We start from the raw sequence: 27,537 nt of genomic DNA on the forward strand, positions 1-27,537 counted from the left end.
CACAACTTCATCACCAGGCATTATAAACCCTCTTATTATCGAGTATCAACCCTTATCTGACGCTGTGTGACAACAGTTCAACTCCAAGACATTCAGCAATTACATTTCATCTACAGACGAGGCCCATGGACTCATGACAGGTAAGGCTGTACCAGGGGGGGGTACCATGATTTAACACAATATATCATGGGAAAAGTTATGTATAATTTGATTTAATTATATCCTGGAGTCAATCTGAGCTTGTCAGCTTTCAGGCAGTGCACAACTAAGAATTGTTGACACTATATAGGGTTTAAAGACCTATTTATCGGCTACAATGAATTTTTTTGCGGAGACCTGCAAAATATTCTATTTTTCTCCTCCGATGCCTGGGTCAGCTCTCCTGTTGGCAGAGCAGTCAGCTGCATGATGATGTAGGAGTAATGCGAGTCCATGACAGGTCCTTGCTCCCACAACACTGCACGGGGATTCAGTAGATTGCTTATGTACTGTATGTTGTTCAGTTGTCTGTCTGTCTGTCTATCTATAACTGCTAATTTAAAACGTAAGCATATCGTCTCTGTTGGGTGGGAACCTCATATGTCCAAAACTGTTACTTTTCAGGATTCAGATAAAAAAATAGCAAAAATAGCAGATTGACGCTTTGCTTCGTGTCGCGCATTTGAGCTTGTGGATCTGCTACTTTTTATACTTTTGTTTGATGCTGTAGTATGATCAAGTTGGGAATTAATTAATTTACGGCTTGCAAAATAAATAAATAAATGCACATAAATAAACCATATAAAATTGGAATATATCTTTTTAAGTTATTATGAGGAAATGCAAGTAAATTGTAATGAATTTAACCATTTGTATAACTTTATAATGGAGATGAAGTTCAAAAGTCTGGGTTAGGGATAAGCCCAAAACTGTGAATTTCTGGTACTTTTGAGTTTTCAACATACAAATTTTTTTTTTAAAAGGTCACCACTGACACACAATTATCTTTTGCATGGCTACTACAACCTACCCCTAATAGTGCTCACTGTGTGCTCACTGTGCACACAATGTTCAGGACATCAAAAGACATTTACTGCAGCAACTTCTGCCTGCATATGTCATTGGAATTGGTGTGCATGTTTCTGGTTGGGTACCATGTTTTAACACTATATATAATGGAAAAAGTTATGTATAATTTGATTTGATTATATGCTGGAGTCAATCTGAACTTGTGTAGGGCTGTGCACAACTAAGAATTGTTGACACTGTATAGGGTTTAAAGACCCTTATGGCACAGCCTTTATTTCTTTCTACATGACCTATTTATCGCAAAAGATTCTATAGTTCTCCTCCGATGCCTGGGTCAGCTCTCCTGTTGGCAGAGCAGTCAGCTGCATGATGATGTAGGAGTAATGCGAGTCCATGACAGGTCCTTGCTCCCACAACACTGCACAGGGATACAGTAGATTGATTATGTAGCCTACTGTATGTTGTTCAGTTGTCTGTCTGTCTGTCTATCTAAAACTGCTAATTTAAAACTTAAGCATATCGTCTCTGTCAGTGTCGGGTGGGAACCTCATATGTCCAAAATCTTTTCAGGATTCAAATTCAAAAACAGCAAAAAATAGCAGATCGACATGGACAAGGTCAAAACGCTTTGCTTCGTGTCACGCATTTGAGCTTGTGGATCTGCTACTTTTTATACTTTTGTTTGATGCTGTAGTATGATCAAGGAAGGAATTAATTAATTTACGGCTTGCAAAATAAATATTCAAATTGCACATAAATAAACAATATGAAATTGGAATATATATTTTTAAGTTATTATGAGGAAATGCAAGTAAAATTGTAATGAATTTAACCATTTGTATAACTTTATAAAGGAGATGAAGTTCAAAAGTCTGGGTTAGGGACAAGCGGAAAACAGTGAGTTTCTGGTACTTTTGAGTTTTCAACATACAGAAAAAAATATTAAAAGGTCATCACTGACACACAATTATCTTTTGCATGGCTACTACAACCTACCCCTAATAAATAATTATTATTTAAAATGAAACAAAATAATTGGAAATCTACCCTGGGGACAGAAAAACTACTGAAGTTAAATAATCACCCTATATTAACTACAAAGAGAAAACTATGTAGATTATTCCCTGGTATTATAGTAGTTTGTGGCGGAGAGGCAGGGAGAAGCATTATCTCCTGGGGCATTATCTGGTGGGTGGAAAAATAGACAATAGGGGGGATTGAGGTTTCCACAGACAGAGTTTATATACTGTAAATGAGGCTGAATACAAAAGAAATACAATAAAATGCAATAAATGCTATACAAAATACCAGATACTGCAAGTATGACAAGTGAACCACAATAAAAACGTGATCAAAAATGTAATCTCACTGAACAACCAAATTGTTTCCCCCCTTTCATATTAATCTTCTTCTGAAAGTTATCTGCCATCGTGTTCTCATAATAAATCAATCTTCTTCCAGCATTGGACGCCCGTTAATTGCCTTGTTTTTTTCTCCAACAGACTCCAGTTAAATTCATCTTTCCCATCCAGCAGAGTGACATCATGGCTCAATATCAGTGATGACAGCACATGGTGAGTCCAGTCAATCCTCATGAATGTTAACTTTCAGTGAATCTTAATATTGTAGTTCTGCTTGGTGGAGAAACTTTACATCTAAAAGAGTGAAATTTGCTATGGCTATAAAAACTATTTAGGCCTTATAGTTATAGCTAAGGTACAGCCTCACCAAACATATGATACCACTGTTACCACATAGATATGGGCCTGCAAATGCTATGTTACCCTTTACATTGATGCTCAAATCTGAATGCGACTCACACCTAATGCAACACAACATAAATGATCAAACTCCCCATTGCAGTTAGAACTGCCTTGACGACCTTGCAGGCTTATGCAAAGGCTAAAATGTATAGTTTCAATGTATGGATTATGTATGTGTTGATAGATTGATGATATGTTCTGGTTTACCTATCATCCTAGATTACTATCTCATGCATTTGATGTATTACCTTGTATTTACCTTGCTTACTGTGAATCGCTCTGGATTAAGAGCATCTGCTAAATGACTAAATTGTAAATAATCTCATCATGAGAAAGTCAGAGGCTTTTACAGTTTGTAGCACCCTGCTCACTGTAACAAACTGAAAAACTATATCACTTTGTGATATGTTGTACAACTCTGAGCTGCATTATGAGCATATCTGAAGATGATGCCTTGGCTTTATCCTTCATTGTAGCTGTGTTGTGTTTATTGTGTAGTACGTAGTGCAGGAGGGCCGTATAGGCTATAGAGTAGAAAACAGGCTCTCTGAAAACCACATTGACGATTCACCAAATAACGTATGGTCATTAAAAAAAATGTTATGGCCCAATTAATCAACTCAGTGCACAACCCCTTTGAAGTTCAAAGGGATCAATTAAGAGCTCCGGCCGACCCCAAACATGTTTGGGGTCATTTTTACGTCTACTCAGGCTTCCTATACAAACACGTTGTATCTTAAAAAAAAATTATCATGACAGATTCATAGAAAACATCCGTCCTTGGTTCTGGTGACTGATATTGTTCTTCTAATGCATCAAGGGGGTGTGTAGTCACAACGCCATATAATCATGATCTTTAAGCATAATTTTTACTGTACGAGGAAGGTGAATATCTCTCCCTCCCTCTCTCCCTCCCTCTCTCTTTCTTGCATGTCACACAGGAGCTGGGCAGATGCCAGCTGCATTCTATGCCTAGGTCTGTGTGCATGTGAAAGCATACCAAACAAGATGAACTGCAGTCCTAAAATGGAGGGTTTTATTTGTGACAGGTGTTGAATCATATATGTTCAACTAGATTAACCTTTTGTTATGGTTTCAATCAATAGTGCTCACTGTGTGCTCACTGTGCACAAAATGATCAGGACATCAAAAGACATTTACTGCAGCAACTTCTGCTTGCATATATATGGCATTGGAATTTGTGTGCATGTTTCTGGTTGGGTACCACGTTTTGACACTATATATAATGGAAAAAGTTATGTATAATTTGATTTAATTATAGCTGAAGTCAATCTGAACTTGTGTAGGGCTGTGCACAACTAAGAATTGTTGACACTGTATAGGGTTTAAAGACCCTTATGGCACAGCCTTTATTTCTTTCTACATGACCTATTTATCGCAACAGATTCTATAGTTCTCCTCCGATGCCTGGGTCAGCTCTCCTGTTGGCAGAGCAGTGAGAGCATGATGTAGGAGTAATGCGAGTCCATGACAAGTCCCTGCTCCCACAACACTGCACAGGGATATAGTAGATTGATTATGTAGCCTACTGTATGTTGTTCAGTTGTCTGTCTGTCTGTCTATCTAAAACTGCTAATTTAAAACTTAAGCATATCGTCTCTGTCAGTGTCGGGTGGGAACCTCATATGTCCAAAATCTTTTCAGGATTCAAATTCAAAAACAGCAAAAAATAGCAGATCGACATGGACAAGGTCAAAACGCTTTGCTTCGTGTCACGCATTTGAGCTTGTGGATCTGCTACTTTTTATACTTTTGTTTGATGCTGTAGTATGATCAAGGAAGGAATTAATTAATTTACGGCTTGCAAAATAAATATTCAAATTGCACATAAATAAACAATATGAAATTGGAATATATCTTTTTAAGTTATTATGAGGAAATGCAAGTAAAATTGTAATGAATGTAACCATTTGTATAACTTTATAATGGAGATGAAGTTCAAAAGTCTGGGTTAGGAGACAAGCGGAAAACAGTGAGTTTCTGGTACTTTTGAGTTTTCAACATACAGAAAAAAACATTAAAAGGTCATCACTGACACACAATTATCTTTTGCATGGCTACTACAACCTACCCCTAATAAATAATAATTATTTAAAATGAAATAAAATAATTGGAAATCTACCCTGGGGACAGAAAAACTACCGAAGTTAAAGAATCACCCTATATTAACTACAAAGAGAAAACTATGTAGATTATTCCCTGGTTTTATAGTAGTTTGTGGCGGAGAAGCAGGGAGAAGCATTATCTCCTGGGGCATTATCTGGTGAGTGGAAAAATAGACAAGAGGAGGGATTGAGGTTTCCACAGACAGAGTTTATATACTGTAAATGAGGCTGAATAAAAAATAAATACAATAAAATGCAATAAATGCTATACAAAATACCAGATACTGCAAGTATGACAAGTGAACCACAATAAATATGTGATCAAAAATGTTATCTCACTGAACAACCAAATTGTTTCCCCCCTTTCATCTTAATCTTCTTCTGAAAGTTATCTGCTATTGTGTTCTCATAATAAATCAATCTTCTTCCAGCATTGGACGCCCCGTTAAGTGCCTTGTGTTTTTCTCCAATAGACTCCAGTTAAATTCATCTTTCCTGGGTGTCCATCCAGCAGAGTGACATCATGGCTGAATCACCAGTGAATACAGCACATGGTGAGTGCAGTCAATCCTCGTGAATGTTAACTTTCAGATAATCTCAATATCCTATTTGGTGGAGAAATCAATCATCTCAAAAAGTGAAATTTACTATGGCTATAAACACTATTTCGGCCTTATAATTTTAGCTATAAGGTACAGTCTCATATTATGATACTATAGATATTGGCCTACAAATGCTATATTACCATTTACGTTGATGCTCAAATCTGAATGCAACTCACACCTAATGCAACACATTTAAATACATGACAAAACACCCATGACAACGCTCCACACGACCCAGACTCTTCTCCCTTCTGGCTTCCAAACTGTGGAACAAAACTCCCCATTGCAATTAGAACTGCAGCCTCACTCCCAATCTTCCTTTATAATCTGAAGACTCACCTCTTCAGACTCCATTAGCCCGTAGCACTTGCCCTAGCCTCGACGACCTTGCAGGCTTATGCACAGGCTAAAATGTAATTTAGATAGCATGCTATGAAGATGGCAGGTTCATTTGTTGACCTGGCATCCTATAGTTTGTATAGTTTCAATGTACAGATTATTAATGTTTTGATATTATACTGTTTCGGCTGATGATAGATTCTGATCCTAGATGACCATTTCTATGCATTTGATGTATACCTCGTGTTTACCTTGCTTATGAATCGCTCTGGATTAAGAGCATCTGCTAAATGCCTAATTTGTAAATAAAAAACATTGCAAAAAATCTCTCTCTCTCTCTCTCTCTCTCTCTCTCTGACAAGTGAGGGAGGGACAGACAGACGTTAAAATGACCCCAACAATATTTAAGTTACACATAAAATATTTGATTGCAATGTTACACAGCTCCATATAATCATGACCTTTATGCATATTTTTTACTGTACGAGGATGGTGAATATCTCTCCCTCCCTCTCTCTCTTGCGTGTCACACCAGCTGGGCTGATGCCAACTGCATTCTATGCGTAGGCCTAGGTGTGCATGTGAAAGCAAACAAAACAAGATGAACTGCAATCGTAAAATGGAGGGTTTGATTTGTGACAGGTGTTGAATGATAGACGTTAGGACTAGATTAACCCTTTCTTATGGTTTTAATAAACAGTGCTGCTCACTGTGCAAACAATGTTCAGGACATCAGAAGACATTTACAGCAGCAACCTTTGCTTGCATACTGTATGTCATACTGTATTGTGTAACTGGGCAATTCTCACAAAACTAAGTTCTAAGCAGGGCGTGTTCTCTCCTCTGCGTCATCAGTGCCCAGACCCTAGGTGGAGTTGGCGAAAGGGCCTTTCTGTGTGGAGTTTGCATGTTCTCCCCGTGTCCCCTAGGGTACCCTCACAAAAATGTCCCCATGTCAGCCGGGGCGCCTGATGGGGGAAAGGAACTGGTTGGAATAACGTGTTCCTTCCACACACAACATCCTACCGGGGAAACCCCCCCCTGTCAGGTGATAAGCAGCCTGCTCACTCCTCATGCATTGAAGGAAGCATGAGCTCAGTTCGGGGCTCTCCCCAGACTCCACAGGCAGAGGGAGAGTAGCGGCCAGGATTACAGTTTAGGCAATTGGCACTGGGTGAAAAAATGGGTTGCAAAAATCGTGGGATAAAAAAAGACACAGGAATATCTAGAATATTTCTATTTAATGGCCAATGTTCTAGTACATAGATGTCAGTTAGATGCCACAAATCATGTCCACGTACCCCAAATTGGAATCTCACATTCAGGATTGTCAAAACAACACTGAGCCAAAAGTGATTTTACTTCCACCCATAGGGAGCACCACAAATGATACAAATTGAATTTTTCATTGCACAACCTTATCCCCCACCAGAAACTCCCCTCCCCTCACTCTTAAATGACAAAGTGGTGTTTCTAGGCTGTCTTGTACCGTATTCTAAAAGGGAGAAAAGAATGATACAGGTCAACAATGAAAACACAACCACATGAAAAAGACAATTTACTATGAAACATAATGTTATTATCGAGTCTTTCTCTCTCTCCACCCTCCCTCTCTCTGTAATGGCTGCTGACTGTCAGGATACATGTGTGACACTGCATTCCTTTAAATGCTGTAATGATCTTCATTATCTAATCAGTCATCAAGTATGAATCTGTTTTGACTCTCAAGTTGAAGTTCCCATTGTTACATTGCAACACACCTACGCATGGAATCAGCAATGTTCTAAAGGCCAGTCTACACCAGTGGTGTGTTCTTTTTTTCGGAGGGCATACTATAATTATTCTCTCCCACACGCACGTACATACATGCGCACGTGGTCGCTGAATAAATTAACAAATTAATGTGTGAATTACTTAAAAATTGGCCAGGCCTGGACTGCTGGCGTAGCGGTACAGGCAACTAGGCTCTAAAGTAGCCTGACAGCGAGTCGCAGGTTCGACGTAAAGTTCCATTTATAGTTCCATTTAATTGTAAATAGTTTTGGGCCATTAACACCGCATGATCATGACAATCGGAAGGAGGATGAGGATGAGTGACAATAGAGTATAGGGGAGTAGGGGGACAGAGCAGGATAGCGACATGGGATATATCCTAGGTGTCCCTAGCCAGCCCTTTAACCTCTAGTGACGTCCATTGTTCTTCAACAGGGGGTCCGGGACCCCTAGGGGTTCCTCAGAGTTACAACAGGAGGTCCTCAAAATCTTTCAGTGATACGATTCTGAGGGGATTGAGGGAAACATTAGCCAAAAATAGCAGATCTACAAGCTTGTAGATCTGCTATTTTTGGCAAAGAGGTTTGGTGTAGATGGGGAAAAGACAGACTAAGTACAGAGCCAATGGTCAAGCTTAGTATTGAGGCTTTAAGTGATTAAATGTCTGAAAATACAGATTAACATGAAATAATAGAGAAGCTAAAAGAAAAGGTTAATCTAGTCCTAAAACACAGAGAGTGTATCAATCATCTATGATTCGATACCTGTCACAAATCAACCCCTCCATTTTAGGATTTCAGTTCATCTTGTTGTTGCATAGTAGAATGCAGCATACTTGGCTAGGTTGGCATCATCCCAGCTCCTGTGTGACACACAAGAGAGGGAGGGAGAGAGATTCACAATCCTTGTACAGAAAAAGCATGCCGGGTTTAACAATGTAGGCATATAGCATCCAGAGTGACTTACAATAAGAAAGGTAATCACATACATAGAATGTAGAGAGACAGGGTAGTGCCTCAAGAAACTAGCATCCCAGGTAAACCATAAGAACCTAGCATCTTTTAAACAGTATACTATCTAAATAACAATTCGTACATAATAAACCTAGAATCTGTTTAAATAACATGCTTTCTATACATTCTAATCAGTTTGGTGAAGAAAACAAATCTACTCTAAGTAACAAAAACAAGTGTCTTTTGAAGTAGGTTAGTATTTCCAACAAAAATCTAGGAAAAGGCCTTTGTATACAATGAGTTTTCAGGAGTGATTCAAATTAATCACCCAGGTGGTGAATAAAGACAGTGAGTGATCCTTCTGAATGCAACCGTGGGTTATTTATTCACCGCAGGTCAACATAACTGACATAACTGAGATGCCTTGGCTTGCATCACCCTCTAGTGTTGATTATACAGATCAACAGGTGTTAGTATAATAATCAGAGCCATATGTGTATGTATATATATAGTTGACATCTTACAGAGTTGATATTTTTTTCTTCATTCAACAGCACTCATAGTGAAAAGACAATTATTTTTTTCAACGTTGATCATAGTTCTCTTAATGCTAATAAAATTACGCATTTTAAACCATATTTCTTATGTAGTTTTGATTGAGAAGGACTTACAGAGTTGACATGTTATGGTTGAGATACATCTGATAGCAATACTATTTAATGCATTTATTAAAACAAATAGAAAGCTTACAATAGCTTACAATAGCTTTTTAAACCAGGATGTCAGAAATGGGACATTAGGTTATAGCTAAGCCTGTTTATGCCTGATTAAATTATGTTTTTGTAGAAACCTGACGGAGTTGATAAAGATCTTGGACACAACTTTAAAGGGCCACCATTTTCACCTGGGCCTTATATACCCATGCGTACCAGTACTACTGGTGTGTCTTAAAGAGATGCCCCATACTGTACATATGTAATATGTTGAGTGGAGAGACAGTAGTGATACGGTAGAGAACAGCTGGTGAGAAATGGGATTGATGCGGTTTCAAATATTCAGAATTGATATGTTTGAAAAATAGATACAACACTAATAAAATGGTTTTGAATGTGATTTTGAATATTGATTAAATTGTATTGTGTTAGATATTGTTGCAGGGGGCCAGGGTAAGAAACCTCTGCAACGGAGCCATAGCCAAGACTTACTACCCCCTGACAGTGAGTAAAACTGAACTGAATCAGAACTGTTTTGGTGTTTCATTTAGTAAAGATTTTATATTTTTGCAATATCTACAGGAATATTTGAAGTTATCACGCAGCCTATAGTTGTAATAATTCAATCTGATACAGATGAACACACTTGATCTCCTAAGATACAACGTGAGTTTGTAAAGCTTGGCTCAGACTGCAGGATGTAATAATCCTGTGTTAAAGGGGTATTTCACTTTAAAACAATTCTGGGAAATTTTCACATCTACTCAGGATTTTGTGTGCACCCCCAGACAGTTTTTAAGTTGCTTGATTCAATAGTTAGATATTTGATCGATACTCATTTGATCAGACATGACCCCAGCCCATTCAACTTCAAACTCCATGTTAGATTCAAAACACAAGTCCCTGCTGCTGGTGACTGATATTGTCCTTCTAGTGAAGGGGGAGACTATAATATTTCGAAAAGTCATTTATGTCAATATTTTCTGTAACATAATGTTGCATAAATGAGTCCTGTTTGGTCCAGCCCAAACATCAAGATGATCTCCCAGGATCTATGACTTTCCTCCAGATTCGGCAGTGGCGGCAATAGCTCAGTGGGTATAGAGGCCGTCTGGGAAACAGAACGTCCCCGGTTTGTGTCTCTGAGTAGGACACTTAACCCCTAACTGCTCCCCGAGTGCTGTACTAATAGCACTCATTGCTCCTACTAGTTAGGATGGGTAAATACAGAGGACAAATTTCACATAATTATGTGCAAATATACAGTGACAAAAAATACCCCAAAGGAGTGGGGACCTAATTATGATTATATATGTATTAATATAATGTTTTAATGTAATGTTTTCATTTCAGTGTCTGAGGTGAGGGTTGTTCTGTTAGGGAATAACCAGTCAGAGAGGAACAAAATTGGGAACCTCCTACTGGGACAGACTGTGTTCAATGAAGATGATGCTCTTAGCACATGTATGACAGGTAGTGTTGTAGTGGAGAACAGTCAGATGCTGGTCATCAACACTCCAGACCTGCTAGATCCCAACATCTCAGTTGAAAAACAGACAGAGAAGGTCCAAAGCTGTGTGAGATGTTCTGAACCTGGACCTCATGTGTTTCTCTTTGTGCTTCAGCCTGAAGACTTCACTGACTTACAAAGAGTCAGGTTACAGAGAATGCTTGAAAACATCAGTCATCGCTCATTTGATCACTCACTTGTATTAATATCAACACCCACAGATCAGCGTACAGGTCACATGTTAAACTATGTGGAGTATCCTCCACTACATGAAATGATCAGAAAATGTGGGTTCAGGCACATACAGCAGAATAACCTTGAACACCTTGAGCTGTTGACACGATTGGGTCAAGTTGTTAAGGAGAACCATGAGCAGCATGTCCACTGTGAAGCCTATGAAGATGCCACCAGCGCTGATGACAGCAAGAGACCAACAGATGCTGTGAGCTCGGACCCAGAACGAGCTGCTGGTAAGTGTATGACATCATTTTTATGAATGTGTCTTACATAATGTGATATTGTGTTAATACATATGATTCTATAGCATAACCCTATAATTTCAAAAGAAAAACATGTAGTTGTGAGATATTGGTGTCAATTTATTTTATTTATTGGTAATAAGTAGGTCGGGAGATGGCTTATTGTCGGTATCAGCCGAGTAACACGCGGGAGTCTGTCCCCGTTACTATGCGCTAGACCCCTGGGAGATGGATTGCTGAGGTGGAGCGCCACACCTATCCTCAGCTCCCAGTACTTACCGCACGACTTACCGCACCCAAGCCGTGCTACTCATGCGCTGAGTTGGCGGTGCCCGGGATCGACCCCATGACCTTGTGGTCTGAAGGCGAGAGCTCTACCGACTGAGCTACCCGGACACAAATTTATTTATATATTTTTTATTTATTAATTTATATTTATTGGTGGAATTTATATTTATTGGTGGAAATAATTAAATAAAGGCTTGATCAAGACGCTTATCAGTGTTAGTTAATTTACCACAAAACTTGATCATGCAGCTACAAATTACTTAATCATGTGTCTAAAAATTACAACATATCAAACTTTAACAAAACATTAGCAGTTATCCAAAAATCATAACAAAATTAATGATGTCCCCAGTGATTCATTAAATGTAGAGCTGACCATGAATGTCAGCAGGTTGGTCTGTAAGGGATAATCAAGTCCTAGGTGTGCATTAAAAGGGTTCCATGGAAGCAACCACCCTCTCTGCTTTGTGTTGGATGGTTCTTCACCTTTGTATCTTACTGCACACCTAAGTTGATTGTGCCACTTATAAGCATTGACAAAAAAAATTGTGTGAACGTTTTGCAACCAAAATCAATTTGGCTTCAACTCAACCGGGTCTGTTTGGGTTGGATTGCAATTTTTAGTAAACTGTTGAAAACTCTAAAGCAGTGGTTCTCAAACATTTTGATGTCAAGGACCTCCAAATTGTATGGATTTAGCTTTAGACCCCCATCTGAAAATGTTCTGCCAGGGATTTGCATAAGAGAGGATTTGTGCATTCTTAATTTTTTTTCAAGATTCATCAAAAAGTTTAGTAAGTAGCCGAAGCTCAAAACGGGCAGTAATTTGATGCATAAGGGCTGAATTTCTAGTAATATACAATTGTAGAATTGCAGAAAACAGAAGAAAAGGTTATTTTGCGCAAACACATAAGTGCTCATTAAAGTGGGTAGATTCTGTTCTTACCCAAGAACAAATTATAGCTAAGAAAACATTGGTGTATGCCAAAAAAAAACTGCGTAAATGGGTCCTAAGAACAAGTTTCTTCTTAAGAACGGTTGGTGAATGAGGCCAATTTATGGTAAACCTGTAATAGGGTGGTGGCAATAGCTGAGTGGAGAGGCCTTCCGGGATAACAGAAGGTCCCCCGGTTTGCGTCCCGGCATGTCAAAATATGTCTGAGAAAGACACTTATCCCCTAGCTGCTCCCTGAGCGCTGTGCTAATAGCACTCGCACTGCTCCTATTAGTCTGTACTAGAACTTCGGCCCCGCTTCGAGGGGCCTCAGCTTTAGCGCCCGCGCCCACGTAGCGCCCGCGCCCACTTGGCAGTGCATATCAGTGGCGTAGCCATGGCCCAGGTAGAACCCACTTATAGCCCACATGGGCATCCCAGTTAAGACCCACCTCGGCCCCACATAGAATTTCCTAGGTGGGGCCCACCTAAGGCCCGTTTCGGTGGTCACAAACGGTGCTAGGGTGACCACCTCATTTGGTAGCATGCAGGGGCCTTAAGCAGCAGTAATGTAACACAAGCTTAACACAGTAGAACCGAAATTAGCAGAAATTACTACATTTCCCATGATGCCCTGTGATTGTGCAGCAACGCGTCGCTGCCATTATGTTACATTGTTTCACAAAAACCCACAAAATACACTAAAATGAAACTCTTCAACAGGCTAATTAGGTAGCATTGATGACATTTACCAGACTAACGTTCATACAGGTTGTTGGTAAGATTTGTAACATAGCCGTTTCAGTCACGACAACAGCGTTAGCATTAGCCGCATGCTAACGCTACTCGTTCATTAGCTTAGCTACATGCTAACGGCTAATTAAAGGCAGCGCTTGGCTAATAGTCATTTAACCCAACTAAAGGCAACACAGTAATGGACATAAACATTCACATATATGCTTTAGACACTATTAGCAGGCTGCATTAACAACCAGCAGCAACAGATTCCAAGTCGCAGGCCACGTTAGCAGCTAATGCTGTGTACGATGAGGGTTGGCAGGTCTGTTTGTCGTATAAGCGATTTTGGCCTTATGTGGGCGCACCATCTACAATGGAGTAACTGAGCACGAGCAGGAATATTAACATTCACCACACTAACGTTCATTGTTGACAAAGTGATTGCACAGCCGCTTCAGCCATGACAACCACGTTAGCGTTAGCTACATGCTAACGTTGAAAGTGCGTTAGCCGCATGCTAACGGCTCATGTTAAGCACCCCTTGGCACTAATCATTGAAATACAACGATCGCTATCACAGTAGTGGACATAAACATGCGTTACATTAGTAGGAGGCTGCAGTGACCTCAAAGTCTGACAATATGAATGACAGGGCAATTTATTAGAGAAATGACGGTGCTTGTGCTGTCCAGCTGGGCTCGCAGAACAATCACGGAGGCCAGCCGTTGCTGCGTCAGTGCGTCTGGCTGCTGTCTGGAAACTGCCCTCAGCATGACACGACCAATGAGAGTTAGCGCTTTCGTTGTTGTTAAGATACGGTGTGTGGCACATAGCGTCTCTGCCCCATAGCCTGTAGATCTCTCACACATGATTGGCGTAGCCTGCGTTGCCATGTCTGCCTTTTGTATAAGCGATTTTGGGCTTATTTGGGTGAGCTTTTGGGGCTCGTTTGCATAGACCACGGCAGCGCTTGTTTCTTGCCCGTTTCACGAATTTGGCAACGAAGGTGCTCAGTTTTGGTCGCAGATGATGATGATTGGCTGTTAAAAGAACCATCCGGAAGTAAATTGCGAGCTGGCGAAGTGATTTGCATAAGTATTGGGGTATAATGCATTTCATATTAATTGTACATCCCGCAAGTACAGTAACGGTATGGGAAGCAGCTGGTGTTACAGGAATATTGAGGAATTGTGTTGAGGAATTTGGGGGGAAAATGTGGAGTTAGTTGGGCCATGTGTTTGCTTGGAGAGTGGCCCCATACACGCCCCATACACTCGTGTACACTCCATGAGTGTGGCCGCCAATTATGGTAGCAGGATGAGTAAATGCAGAGGACAAATGTCACATCATGTGCAAATATACAGTAACAAAAAATACCTCTGTGTGGAGTTTGCATGTTCTCCCCGTGTCTCCTAGGGTAGGTACCCTAACAAAAACATGCAGTAATCCTGGTCTCTATACTGCCTCCCCCTGGTCAGCCGGGGCGCCTGATGGAGGGGAAAGGAACTGGTTGGAATAACGTGTTCCTCCCACACGCTACGTCTAACCAGGGAACCTCCCCATCAGGTGATAAGAAGCGGCTTGCTAGCTCTCATACATTGAAGGAGGCATGAGCTCGGCTCTAGGCTCTCCCTAGGCTGGCAGAGGGAGTGTAGCGCCCAGGATCACTTAGACAATTGGCACTGAGTGAAAAAATGGGTTACAAATATATAAATCAGGGGATAAAAAATGACTTTAAAAAAAGTTTAAAAAAATACCTCAATAGACTGGGGACCAAATTATTATTATCATTATTATTATTATTATTATTATTACTATTATTACATTTATTATGTTTCATGCTTTCATTTCAGCGTCTGAGGTGAGGGTTGTTCTGTTAGGGAATAACCAGTCAGAGAGGAACAGAATTGCGAACCTCCTACTGGGACAGACTGTGTTCAATGAAAATGATGCTCTTAGCACCTGTATGATAGGTCGTGGTGTAGATAAGAACAGTCAGATGGTGGTCATCAACACTCCAGACCTGCTAGATCCCAACATCTCACATGAAGAACTGACAGAGAAGGTCCGAAGCTGTGTGACACGGTCTGATCCTGGACCTCATGTGTTTCTACTGGTGCTTCAGCCTAAAGACTTCACTGACGGACAACGACTCAGGTTACAGAGCATTCTTGAAGACATCAGTCATCGCTCATTTGATCACTCACTTGTGTTAGTATCAACACCCACAAATCAGAGTACAGGTCACATGTTAAACTATGAGGAGTATCCTCAACTACGTGAAATGATCAGAAAATGTAGGTACAGGCACGTACAGCAGAAGAAACATGAGCTAGAGTTGTTGACACGATTGGGTCAAGTTGTTAAGGAGAACCATGAACAGCATGTCCTCTGTGATGTCTATGAAGATCCCAGTGGTCCCACCAGCGCTGATGACAGACAGACACCAGATGCTGTGAGCTCGGATCCTGTAAGAGCTGCTGGTAGGTGTTGGACATCATTTGTATTATAATGTCGTACAGACTTACATACATCATACATGTGATAATGTGTCATGAAAACAAATTATTCATTTGGTGTTGGATGAAAAGTAAAGATTCCAAGAGATATTTTTTTTATAATGTATTAATTTATTTATCTCCGCCCCCCCCCCCCCCCCCACACCAACACAGGTTGCTTTTTGTATTTAGAAATGTTTTTACCTGTGGAGTTGTACTCCACAAAATGTATTATACATAATTATAACAGGGTTATATTGCACATTGATCATTCTCCACTCCACCAGGAGATTGATGATTTCAATATCTGTTTGCAGCTAATATTGCAAACTACTCCAATCAGCACTGTATGACAAAACGGTCAAATGGCAACTTTAGTCATTTTTGTTAATTGATTATCGCAGAGTAATCGTCCCTAGCTCCAGGCTATGGAAGGCTATAATCCAGAACTAGCCAATCGAGCCCCTGTCCGTCCAGAGTATAGGATCAACAATACTAACTAGCCAATTACAATTTCCCTCTGGCTTATGGGATGTTCTGGTAGTATATTTGATTGCATATTGTAATTTAGCAGATGTATACTTATGATTAATCCGCTTTCAACCTGGCGTCCCTATGTTGGGCATAATGATATTTGGGGTCCTGTCCTAATTTTTCATAAGAAGTTGTTACAGTTCCCTGCATTACAATACTTAACACATTGAGTGCCAGGGTGTTTTCAAAACAGGGTACAGTCAGTGCCTGGATTTTCAAGCTTTCTGGCTCATCTTTCAAGGACCACAGAATAGTCTGTGGTATTCCTATGTAAACACCAAATATCTCAAAAGAAAGATTGGACTCTCTGCTTTAACCAGGAACAAAAGTTGATAGCATGTTCTTCTGTTTTTGAGATATTGGCTGTTGAATACAGCTTGATTTCACCAAAAACAGCACTTTTTCTTTAGAATCAGAGTTATGGCCATTTTAGTAAATCATTTTTTTCACCTTTTTTTTTTTCAAAAATTTGAAAATCAATTTGACATTTATTTTTGCCTTCAGTGACAGTAGTCAGAGAAAAAAAAAGAGAGAGAAAAAAAAAAAAAACGCTTTGGAAAATACTTTAGTGGTTTGTTTTCACTCCTATGGGTAATTTCAAGTGCATCTAGTTCAGCTAATTTCAAATAACAATAAATACTAATAAATCAAAGTTCAAAGGTTCAAGGTTGTACTTTATTGTTACATCTTGTGTACAGGTTCCAACCAGACAGCAGCAGCATATGAAGTAACAATAGAAAACCTAAGGCTTGTTTTCACTGTGCAAAATAGAACAGGATCTGCAGTAGTGCCTAGTCTGCTTTCTCAGGCCATGGGACTTGCAAACCCTGCAATCCCTACCTGGGTGCTTTTTTTTGGGGGTTCTTGGGAGTAGGCACATTTCATGTTCTGCCACATTGAAATTCAGGCGGCTCTCAGGGTCGTAGTGTGGTGCCCTCATTCTCGGGTTGTGTACAGGGGGCTCGCCCCACCACCCCTCCTCCTCCTCCTCCCGATCCCCCCTCTCCTCCTCCACTCCCTCCGCCCCCCTAAAGCGTCCCAAGATGGTCCAGGACTTTACAATGGAGAGGATGAAATAGTACATGTTGAAACAGGTGCCCTGAGGATTTTTTGCCTTGTAGAGGACAAAAGCATTGAAGAGGCTAATCTGGAACATGTAAGCAACAAACTTTTTGGGCCACTTGCATGTTTTCCTTACAAACAAATAGTAGGCTAGGTTTTTATCCACACCATTCATGTACCTGTTGTATTCTATGACACACACTGGCTTCTGTATTTCGACCCGGCCACTGTGGCCCTTCTTCCTCACTGGAACAGTGGCCATGTCGTTCTGGTTGAGTGTGGTGACCATCCTCACGATTCTCTTATCACGCCATGCCACCACCATCACATCCTCCGTGTGACGCATCACAGTGTCCCCAATGGCCAGTTTGGAATTGGTCAGGCTCTTGATATCTGGTGGCTCCCCTCTGTTCTTGCGCAGGGTCCCGCACGCATGGGTCTGGACACTAAGGAGGTAGTCACACAGCTTGACAGAGTTGTAATAATTGTCCATGAATAGACGGAAACCGTAACCTTTGAGGTCCGCAAGCAGGAAGGAAATGGTATCTTGAAGGGTGGCCTTCTGACCACAGAATGGCTTCATGTTGTACAAGTAGCCTGTGACTGAATCACACAGTATGTATGATTTGATCCCGTATTTTATTGGCTTGGCCGGGTTGTACACCTTCCAGGAAAGGCGCCCACGCCAACACAGCATCCCCTCATCGATACTGATGTTCTGGTTGGGCTGGAACATTTCCTGAAATTTGCCAAGTAGGGTGTCCAAGACTGGGCGCACTTTGTAGAGCGGGTCATCAGTGTCAGCGGTCTCATTGTCACAGAAGTGTAGGTTACTGAGGATGACTTGAAACCGGTTCCTGGCCATGACCTTGTGGAAATATGGCGTGGCGAGGACCTCATAAGTGGACCAATAGTCTCCCAGCTTAGGCTTCTTGGCAATTCCGGTGAGGAATAACAGGCCGAGGAAGTTCTTCAGTTCAACCACCGTCAACTTTCTCCAGACACGGCCTCTGGAATATGGCAGATCACGCTGTTCATCACTTTGTTTCCTGCGTCCTGCGTACAAATTGGTCTGCTCACATATCTCAGTCAGCAGCTCATCGGTCAACAGCAGTTCCAGGAAGTCGACAGGTCTGGTTGACTGCAGGTCAGCAGCGCCGTTCCGAAGACCCGGAGTCCCAGCAGTGAAGGGAAGGTCCTTCGGGTGAAAGTCTGCTGACTCCGACCACACATGCACTACACCAGGCTTCTTCTTCTTGCCACCACCTGTACATAGAATAGAAATACATCATTTTACCATAAATACATATTTTGTTATTTGTTTGTGTGGTAAAAAAAAGTGTGACGAACAGAAAGCGTTCGTACCTCTTTTACGGCTGACCGGTGGTACTGCTGCATGTGAAGAACTGGGCTGCTCCTCTGCTGCATGTGATGAACTGGGCTGCTCCTCTGCTGCATGTGAAGAACTGGGCTGCTCCTCCTCCTCCTCTTCTTCTTCTTCTTCCTCCTCCTCCTCCTCCTCCTCCTCCTCCCCCCCATATGTGCCTGATATCACAGTAAAATATGAAATAGTTTAGTAAGTAAATATGATTTACACAAAATCAAATCAATTATGTCCCAGGGTGGTGGTACATGACTTTATTACACTTGAATGAGAGAAGACATTTACCATGCCCTGTGGGGTTTTAGCAATTTTGTATTCCTGTATTATGTTGAATTTATGACAGCTTACTGTACCTCTCCTATGGCGAACAGCTGCTCCTCTAGACATGGCTCCCCACATGTCATCCTCACCCGAATCGTGAGATGAAAGAAGAAAAGAAAGTAGGCATTTAGCAAACACTCTTATCCAGAGCAATTTACCTGAACAGCTATAAGGTCAACAATACATCTCATAGTAAGACATCAAAGGAAATGTTTGTTCAGGTGTCCTTATGGATCAAAGTTGTATTGTTTTTTTGTTTAGATAACCTGACCTTCTAGCTCTTTGAAGCTGGTAAGAGGTTGTTGTTTCTTTTAGCACAACCGCTTCTCACCCCCCCAAAAAAAAGCAGAATAGGAAATGGGTTGACATGAACTCATGACCAGAGAACAAGACCAAAAGGTGTTGTTGTGTTTTGTTTAGTGTTTAGATGACCTGGCATTTTATCTCTTTGAAGTTAGGGGGGAGGGGGGGGGCTTAGCGCATCTGCAAAAAAAAGCAGATCTACAAGCTCACAGTTCTGGTAGTCACTAGTAGATCTGCTATTTTTTATGATGGCCCACACAATACATAGTTTAGCCTACTGCATCTGTCATTCTGTCATTGTACATAGGCAAAATTGTCAATTGTCATACTGATCAGAAGCATATTTTCATCTCATCAGTAGCAGGCTATAGTAAATGAACCTATAATTCAGAGTTAGAGTGGGAGGGTCTATAGTACCAGATCAGGCTGATAGTACACAGTGAACGTGTGTGCCTGTGGAATGTGCCCTGTTTATTTTTGGTTGCCAGATCTTGGGATAGGAATAAGCAACCAGGTCTATGAAAACAAGCCCAAAAGAAGCGACTATGTGCCAAAAGAACAGACTATATACTATTGTCACGGCTATTTTTCAACTACGTTTCAAGTGCTCATCTGGTCTATAGTCATTAGGCCACATGAGCACTTCAAAACGATTGGAAAAAATAGCTGTGAAAATCACATTCACAATAAACTATTTACACGCTCCAAGCTGTACATCGTCGGACATTTCCCGACGTTCCTACTAAACTCCAACCTTGGATTGCCTTTCAATAAAGCCATATTTGATAGACATGCGTTTCACCTACATTGTAATCTACAAGCTCACAATCGCAGCTCACAATAGCAGCAATAGCTTTACAGAAAAACAGGCCCAGCGTGGCTTGTAATAAACAGGCCTGGCAACGACACTATGAAACAAATAGGAGCCTGTGATAGTTTTAGCCATGTAATATCAACTAGATAATCAATAAAACACAATATAAAAAGTGTGTATTCTTACCACTGCCTGGTGCCCATTCATCAGACTCCACACAACTGTCGGATTCAGACGAACCGTCGATTTCACTCTCCGACTCCTCGACGGAGGGGACTAGGGTAGGAACGGATCGCGTCCTGGTGCTTTTCCGTCTCTTGGGCACCGGTTCGCCATCCTCGTCCGTCGGAACCGGATCAGATACTTCTCCATTTACAGGGCCCACAGGAGGCTCTGGCTCTGGTTGTGGTGAACCGCCGCATTCAATCTCCGACTCCGAGACGGGGGGGATAAGGGTAGGAACAGCTCGTGTACTGGTGCTCCTCCGGGGCATCGGTTTGCGATTCTCCTCCTTCTTCAAAACCAGACCAGATCCTTCCCCAGTAACAAGATCCACTGGAGGCTCTGGGGGCTCTGGTTGTGGTGCCTTTGGTCGAGCCGCGCCAAACATTTCGAACATTGTCCGCTGCCGAAACATCGGCGGCGGACCTCCTCCGCGCCCAGGTTTACGGGGCCGTTTCGCCGACATTCTACACTACTCCTATCAAACAAAACACAACTATACTCACTCAAACGATCAATCAATCTCACAACTATACTAGGCTATCACTATACACTCACTCACGATCTCTCTGTCTCCCTCTCTCTAACAAAAAAAGGCACGCGTTTCCAAGGCTTCTCTCTCTCTCAATAGACGGCTCTCTCTCTCAGTAACTCTGTTGGCTTGTAAAGTTTGTAAACACTCAGGTTTGGTCGCACAGAAAGGGGAGTCAACCCTTTTTTTTAAAGCTTTTTGGACAATCACGTGATTTGTTGGATGTCTCTTTCATGTAGCCGTCCCATATTAAGTCACAAGCTGCCCCAGGATGTATTGTACAGTAATCCAATGAAAAGACGAAAAAACGGTCCGGACCGTTTTTGGCACTCCTCGTTTGGACTATGAAAAACGGTCCGGACCGTTTTTGGCATTCAATGTGTTAACCATAGTTTTGCAGTATAGACAAAACTTTTGAAACACACACTCACACACACGCACGTGCATGCGAGCATTTAAATTAATATGTTCCGTCATGCAATCCACTGACCCAGCAAAGTAATGGTGGATTTGGCCACACTCCGAAATACCCATATTGTATGTGTATCTCAAAGAATACAAAGAGCAAATTAGTTTGTTGTGGAAGATAGTGAAAATTATTTCTTTCTTTCTTTCTTTCTGTGTAGATTCTGGACTCAGGATTGTGCTTCTTGGGAAAAGTGACCACAAAAAGGCAACATTTGGCAACTTAATCATCAAACATGGTTTTAGTCTCCGCCAACGCGTTTTAACCAAACCATTAAGCACCAAACCTTTAAGCACCAAACTTGTGGTGAAAGATGGGACGTTTCAAGAAACATCTGTCAAAGTAGTGAAAACCACAGACCTCTTCAGTCAATCTGTTGGATCAGTGAGAAAAGAAATAGAAGAGATCTGTGCATCTCATTGTTCACCTCAACCAGATGTATTCCTGATGTTATTGAAGCCTTCTGACTTTACTAAGGAAGACAGACACACACTGAAGTTCATCATGGATTCGTTTCATCAAGAGAACTTTAACAACTTAATTGTCATCAAAACAACAAAGGACGAACATGAATCAAACAGCTTTGTAAAACAGACCATTGAAGACTGTGGAGGAAGACTTTACAGCATGACTGAAGATACAGTTCCATCACTGATGGAGAAGATGAAGAACATTGTGAGTGTAAACAAAGAAAGATACCGTACCTCTGTTAAAGGTAGCGACACAATGACACCGACGTCCAACACTCCTCTGAACCTGGTTCTGTGTGGCACAGGCAGAGCTGGGAAGTCCTCTGCAGCCAACGCCATTCTGGGTCAGACCCAGTACAGCCCAGGGTGTAGTTCCCTTACGAAGGGTAAGAGACAGGTGGAGGTGAGTGGGCGCTCAGTGAACCTGGTGGAACTTTCCTTGTATGAAACATCTGAGGCAATGATTCACAATGTGTGTAGATGTGTCTCTCTCTGTGATCCTGAGGGCGTGCATGCCTTCCTGATGGCCGTTCCTGTGAGTCCCCTCACTGATGAAGACAAGGCAGAGTTACAGAGCTTCCAGGATGTATTCACCGCTGAGATCAATGACTTCACCATGGTTCTGTTGACTGTAGATTCAGAGCCAACTGCTCCAGCTTTCGTCAACTTTGTAGATGAAGACAAAGACATGAAGGAGCTGTGTAAGAGATATGCAAACCGTTTTGTATTCAACATTAACAATGACAAGCAAGTTCCTGAGTTGTTGAAGGCTGTGGAAAAGATGAGACCTCTGGAGGGTAGACCACTGTGCTTCACAAAAGAAATGTTTATCAAGGCCCAGATGGAAAAGATCATACAACAAGACCAACTCATCACCAAGCTAAAGTCTGAAGTAAAGAAGTTGGAAAAACCCAGAACTTGTAAGTATAACACTTGTTCCTAATTAACCTCTTGTGCATATTGATAAATAAAGGAACATTCTGCAAATAAATAAATAAGAAACTATAGAACTAATGATTATGCCTCTTGATATGTCAGGTAATGAAGGCAATCAGAACCTCAGGATGGTTCTGATAGGGAAGACTGGCAGTGGAAAAAGTGCCTCAGGAAACACTATTTTGAATCAACTGGTATTTCAATCCAAACCCAGTCAAAAGTCTGTCACCAAGTTTTGCAGGAAGGAAGACACTGAAGAAGATGGACGTCGTGTTGTGGTACTTGATACCCCTGGTTTGTTTGATACAACTCTGTCCCAGGAAGAGGTTCAACAGGAGATGATCAAATGCATCAGTCTACTGGCCCCGGGGCCTCATGTGTTCCTATTGGTGTTAGGAATTGGCCGACTCACAGATGAGGAGAAAAAGACATTGCAGCTAATCCAGGATGCCTTTGGAAAGAATTCCAAGAAGTTCACCATTATTCTTTTCACAAGCGGAGACAAACTGGAGCATTGTGATGATCAGTCCATTGAAGACTACATCAACGAGTGTGATGATTCATTTAAGAAGCTGATTGCTGACTGTGGAGACAGGTACCACGTCTTCAACAATATGGATGCAAACAGAAAACAAGTCAGTGATCTGCTGATGAAGGTTGATGAGATGGTGGAGAAGAATGGTGGGGGGTGCTACACCACAGAGATGTTCCAGGAGGCTGAAGCAGCCATTCAAAAACAAATGGAGAAGATTTTAGAAGAGAAGGAAGATGAGATGAAGAGAGAGGTGGAGGAACTGAAAAGAACTCATGAAGAAGAAAAGCAAAGAATGACCAAAAGGATGAAAGAGCAGGAAGATGAAATTGAAAAGGAGAGGGAAAAAAGAGAGACACAACTGAAAGAAAAGGAGGATGCAATTACGAAAGAGCGTTATGAAAGAGAGAAAGAACGTGTTAAAAGAAAAGAGGAGGACAACAAACGGATAGAACTGGAGAAAAATAAACGAAACGAGTGGGATGAAAAACTCAAGGCCTTGGAGAGAGAGAAACAAAAAGCATCAGAAGAAAAGGATGAAGAGTTGGAACTCAAGAGAAAAGAAAGGATAGAACAACAAGATAATTGGGAGAAGGAAAGAAGAGCATGGTTGGATAAAAGACGCCAGGAAGATGAAGAGAGAAGAGAAGAAATAAAAAGGCTTCAGAAAGAATTTGATCAGGAAAGATGCATAAATGAAAAGAAAAGAACAGCAGAAGATCAAAAGAGACAAGAAGAAGAAAATAAACAAAAGGAAATTCTGCAGGAGAGGAAGAAAGAACAGGAACAAAGTGAAATAGATGACAGAAAAAGGAAGGAAGAAGAGGAAAATAAACTAAAGGATTGGGAGAAAAAACTTGAGGCCTCGGAGAGAGAGAAAAATATAGGATCAGAAGAAATGAGAAAACAAAAAGAGAATTGGGAGAAGGAAAGAGAAAGATGGAATAAAAAAGAACAGGAAGACAAAGAGAGAAGAGAAGAAGAAATAAAAAGGCTTCAGGAAGAATTTGAACGTGAAAGAGAAGAACATGAAAAGAAAAGAAAAGCAGAGGACACACAAGAAGAAGCAGAAAAACTGAGAATTGTGAATAAGTTCAAAAAGAAAGAAGAGGAAGAACAGCAAAGAAGAGATGAGGAGGACAGAACAAGGAAGAGACAGGATGAAATTAAACAGCAGGGGTGGGATAAACAAGTTAAGGCCTTGGCGAAAGATAGAAAGAAAGCAGAAGAAATTGATAAAAAAATTGTTGAAAAAGCAGAGAGAAGAAATGAGAAAAAACCAAGAGGATTGGGAGCAGGAAAGAAAAAGATCGTGGAATAAAAGACAACAGGAAGATGAAGAGAGAAGAGAAGAACAACAAAATAAAATAAAAAAGCTTCAGGAAGAATTTGATCAGGAAAGAGAAAAACATGAGAAGACAAAAAAAGAAGAGGTGACAAAGATACAACAACAAGAAGAAAAGGAACGAGAGAAACTTGAGAACGATCATCAAGAAAAACTGAAGCTGATGGACAATAAACACAAAGACGAGGCCAGAAAACAAGCTGAGGAATTCAATGATTTCAAAGAAAAATACCTGAAAGACTTAAAAGATCTCAGACAATTACAAGAAGCTGAAATAAGTGAGCTGCAACAGAAACAAGCCACAGAATTGAAACAGGGCAAAGTGAAATTTGATCTTGTACATCATAAAGAGGCTGAACTGAAGAAGGAAGTAGATGAGAAAGGTAAAGAATTGAAACAGGGCCAAGAGAAATATGATCTTTTACAAAAGAAAGAGGCTGAAACGAAGAACGAAGCAGACAAGAAAAGTAAAGACATAGAAGAGAAAACTTTAGAATTAGAAAACATGAAGAAGCAGCATGAAAAACAACAGGAAGACCTACAAAAGAAGTATTGGAAAAGACCAGACGTGTGCATTACCAGCTGAGAACATTATCATGATGTCAACATTTTGTGTAAGTGATTATAATATATTTGTAAGTCAATCACATGATTTGATATGTACATTATATTTTCAATACTGTAATGACTGTTTTGCTGTTTGTTGCTGTCCAATATCTTTACTAAAACAAACAGCTATGAAATAAATTGAAAACAAAAAAACAAAAATAACTATTATCCTCAGACAAAGCCAGATAAATGTGCTTTTCATAAAGATATAGAAGCTTGATCTGCAGAATACAGTATTTAAAACTATCTTGTTAACTAGTAAAGGTTTGTAGTGATTCTTTGGATGTATCTGGTTAAAGGTAGGGTAAGTGATTTTCTTTGGTTACAATAAGTGTTAAATAGCTCTATAGTCTGACGGTACTCATTGCTATAGAGTGTTTGTTCAGTAACAGGAGTCTGATCCATGTCTCCCCAGTCTCGAATGATGAGCGACCCGGTCGCTCATCATTCGAATAGTCTCCATGTCTCCCCAGTCTCGAATGATGATGAAAAATCATTATATATGTATTAGCCTTGATGTCTGTATAAGAAATGACTTTGTACAGGTGGAAAACTTAAGTTAAATTTGGAGTGACGCATTACTTTACCTGAGTTACATCTTCTGATAGTTGTACTTGAATGTTGACATGAAATAATAATCCTGTTTAGTGTTTCATAAGCGCAAGCGTGAAAGAATCCAAATACTGCGTGGAGCGACGGTAAACAAACACTGTTGAAAGGCTAGGATCACAATATCAAGGATTCGACAGTTATGTCGCTACTATGCTACACGGAAGTAGAACGGCATAAAGATACCAAGGATTTGTCAGTGATCTGACATCACTAACGAATCCTTGGACATGAAGGATGAGATGGACGTTTCTGACTTCCAGTGTTGCCAGATATTGTGAAAGAAATAAGAAACTAGGTCTATGAAAACAAGCCCAAAAGAAGATAACTAGGCCAAGAGCACTTTAAACCTAGACATGGGATATTATATATTTGAAAATTGCCGATCTACAAGCTCACAACGCGTCGCGATGTTACCCATTGTGAGCTTGTAGATCTGCTATTTTCCAAAAAAAATTGAGGGGAAAAAGTGCAAAATGTGGAATATTTTGTAATAGTTTTAACAACACATATTTGGTAGGGGCTCCCTGGCACAAAAGTGATGACACAATAAAATGAGCAGACACAATTGGAAGTGGAACACTATAAAATAAGCTGATAAATGGGTACTCTCTCCTGATTGGCTGAAATGTTGTCACCTACTTGAGAATGTATTGTCTGTTTATTAAGAAGCTGGAGAGACAGGAAGACCCATGTTACTAAACAAACACTCTATAGCAATGATTACTATCAGAATATTGTGCTTTAACCTTTTAACAGAAAACCTTTTGTTTTAACCAAACTATTTTGATCCTGCAAAAGTAGCTAGTTATTTAGTAAAGCTTAGTTTTGATCATGTCACCTGGCTAACTATGTGACGACCCTCTCTACACTGTCTGTCTGTCTGTCTGTCTGTCTGTCTGTTGTTGTTTGGCTCTGTCTCTTTGCAGGTGCTGGAGGTGGGCGTGGCAGAGGGTCATCAGCAGAATGGTAACTCCTGAGCCAAGGGTCATCAACGTCTCTGTGGCAAGACGTGTCCATGTCTGTGTTAAATGTTTGATTTCGGAAGAAAAAATGGGGGGTGGGGCGGTAAACAGAAAACCTTCATAATAGGTAGGACAATTACTTAAATTATAATGGGGGGGGGGACTGAAACCTTCAGAATAGGTAGGACACTGTATAGCGCATTGTAATAAATCAGCAACACTGGCAACACAAGGGACAGTGTGTGCCAGTGTTCCTTTTAAAAGCCTCTTGGAGCTCAGTGCTGGCTCTCTCTCTCTTCCCTAGGAAAGGGATATTCACACCAAGAACAATAACTATTATGATGACTATAAATGTGTCATTACACTTCAAAATCATTCTAATTCAAGTGGATGGCAGAGTCCACACCAAAACTATAATTACAACGTGGTAAACAATATTGTTTGGATCCATCAGCGATAAAACCACTGATAGCCAAGCTAAATCCATCAGAAGGACACCTGGGAGCAATTGGTCTCTCCCTCTGAGTCAAAGATAGTTTGGTTATAATTAACGGAGATGAGGAGAAGATTATGAATAGCTAACGCTAGCTGGTAGGCTAGCTAGCATTACCTCAGGTAGCCTACAATTAACCTGCTTACTTATAATTCATAATCAGATTATCCATATAATCTATTGCATGTATCTTTCAGCACCAATTTCATGGAG

General features: G+C 40.7%; 1 protein-coding gene across 3 annotated transcripts; it reads left to right on the plus strand.

Moving 5' to 3' along the window:
• LOC308104687 (uncharacterized protein) lies at nucleotides 1–26,943 on the plus strand. 3 transcript variants are annotated; one of them, XM_080455179.1, is made up of 9 exons: nucleotides 1–140; nucleotides 2,511–2,582; nucleotides 5,371–5,451; nucleotides 9,713–9,784; nucleotides 10,634–11,260; nucleotides 15,083–15,712; nucleotides 21,526–22,755; nucleotides 22,874–25,262; nucleotides 26,796–26,943. In XM_080455179.1, the coding sequence occupies exons 3-8, from the start codon at nucleotides 5,421–5,423 to the stop codon at nucleotides 24,622–24,624; spliced, it is 4,341 nt and encodes a 1,446-aa protein (XP_080311305.1). In that variant the 5' UTR covers nucleotides 1–140; nucleotides 2,511–2,582; nucleotides 5,371–5,420; the 3' UTR covers nucleotides 24,625–25,262; nucleotides 26,796–26,943. The 3 variants fall into 3 exon arrangements, with proteins under 3 accessions (XP_080311305.1, XP_080311306.1, XP_080311307.1); XM_080455180.1 differs by having other exon boundaries at nucleotides 9,725–9,784; XM_080455181.1 differs by lacking the exon at nucleotides 15,083–15,712.
• The last annotated feature ends 594 nt before the right edge of the window (nucleotides 26,944–27,537 follow it).

Source organism: Gymnoscopelus braueri (assembly GCF_963280865.1).
Source record: "Gymnoscopelus braueri genome assembly, chromosome: 17".
In the NCBI taxonomy this organism is placed as follows: Eukaryota; Metazoa; Chordata; class Actinopteri; order Myctophiformes; family Myctophidae; genus Gymnoscopelus; species Gymnoscopelus braueri.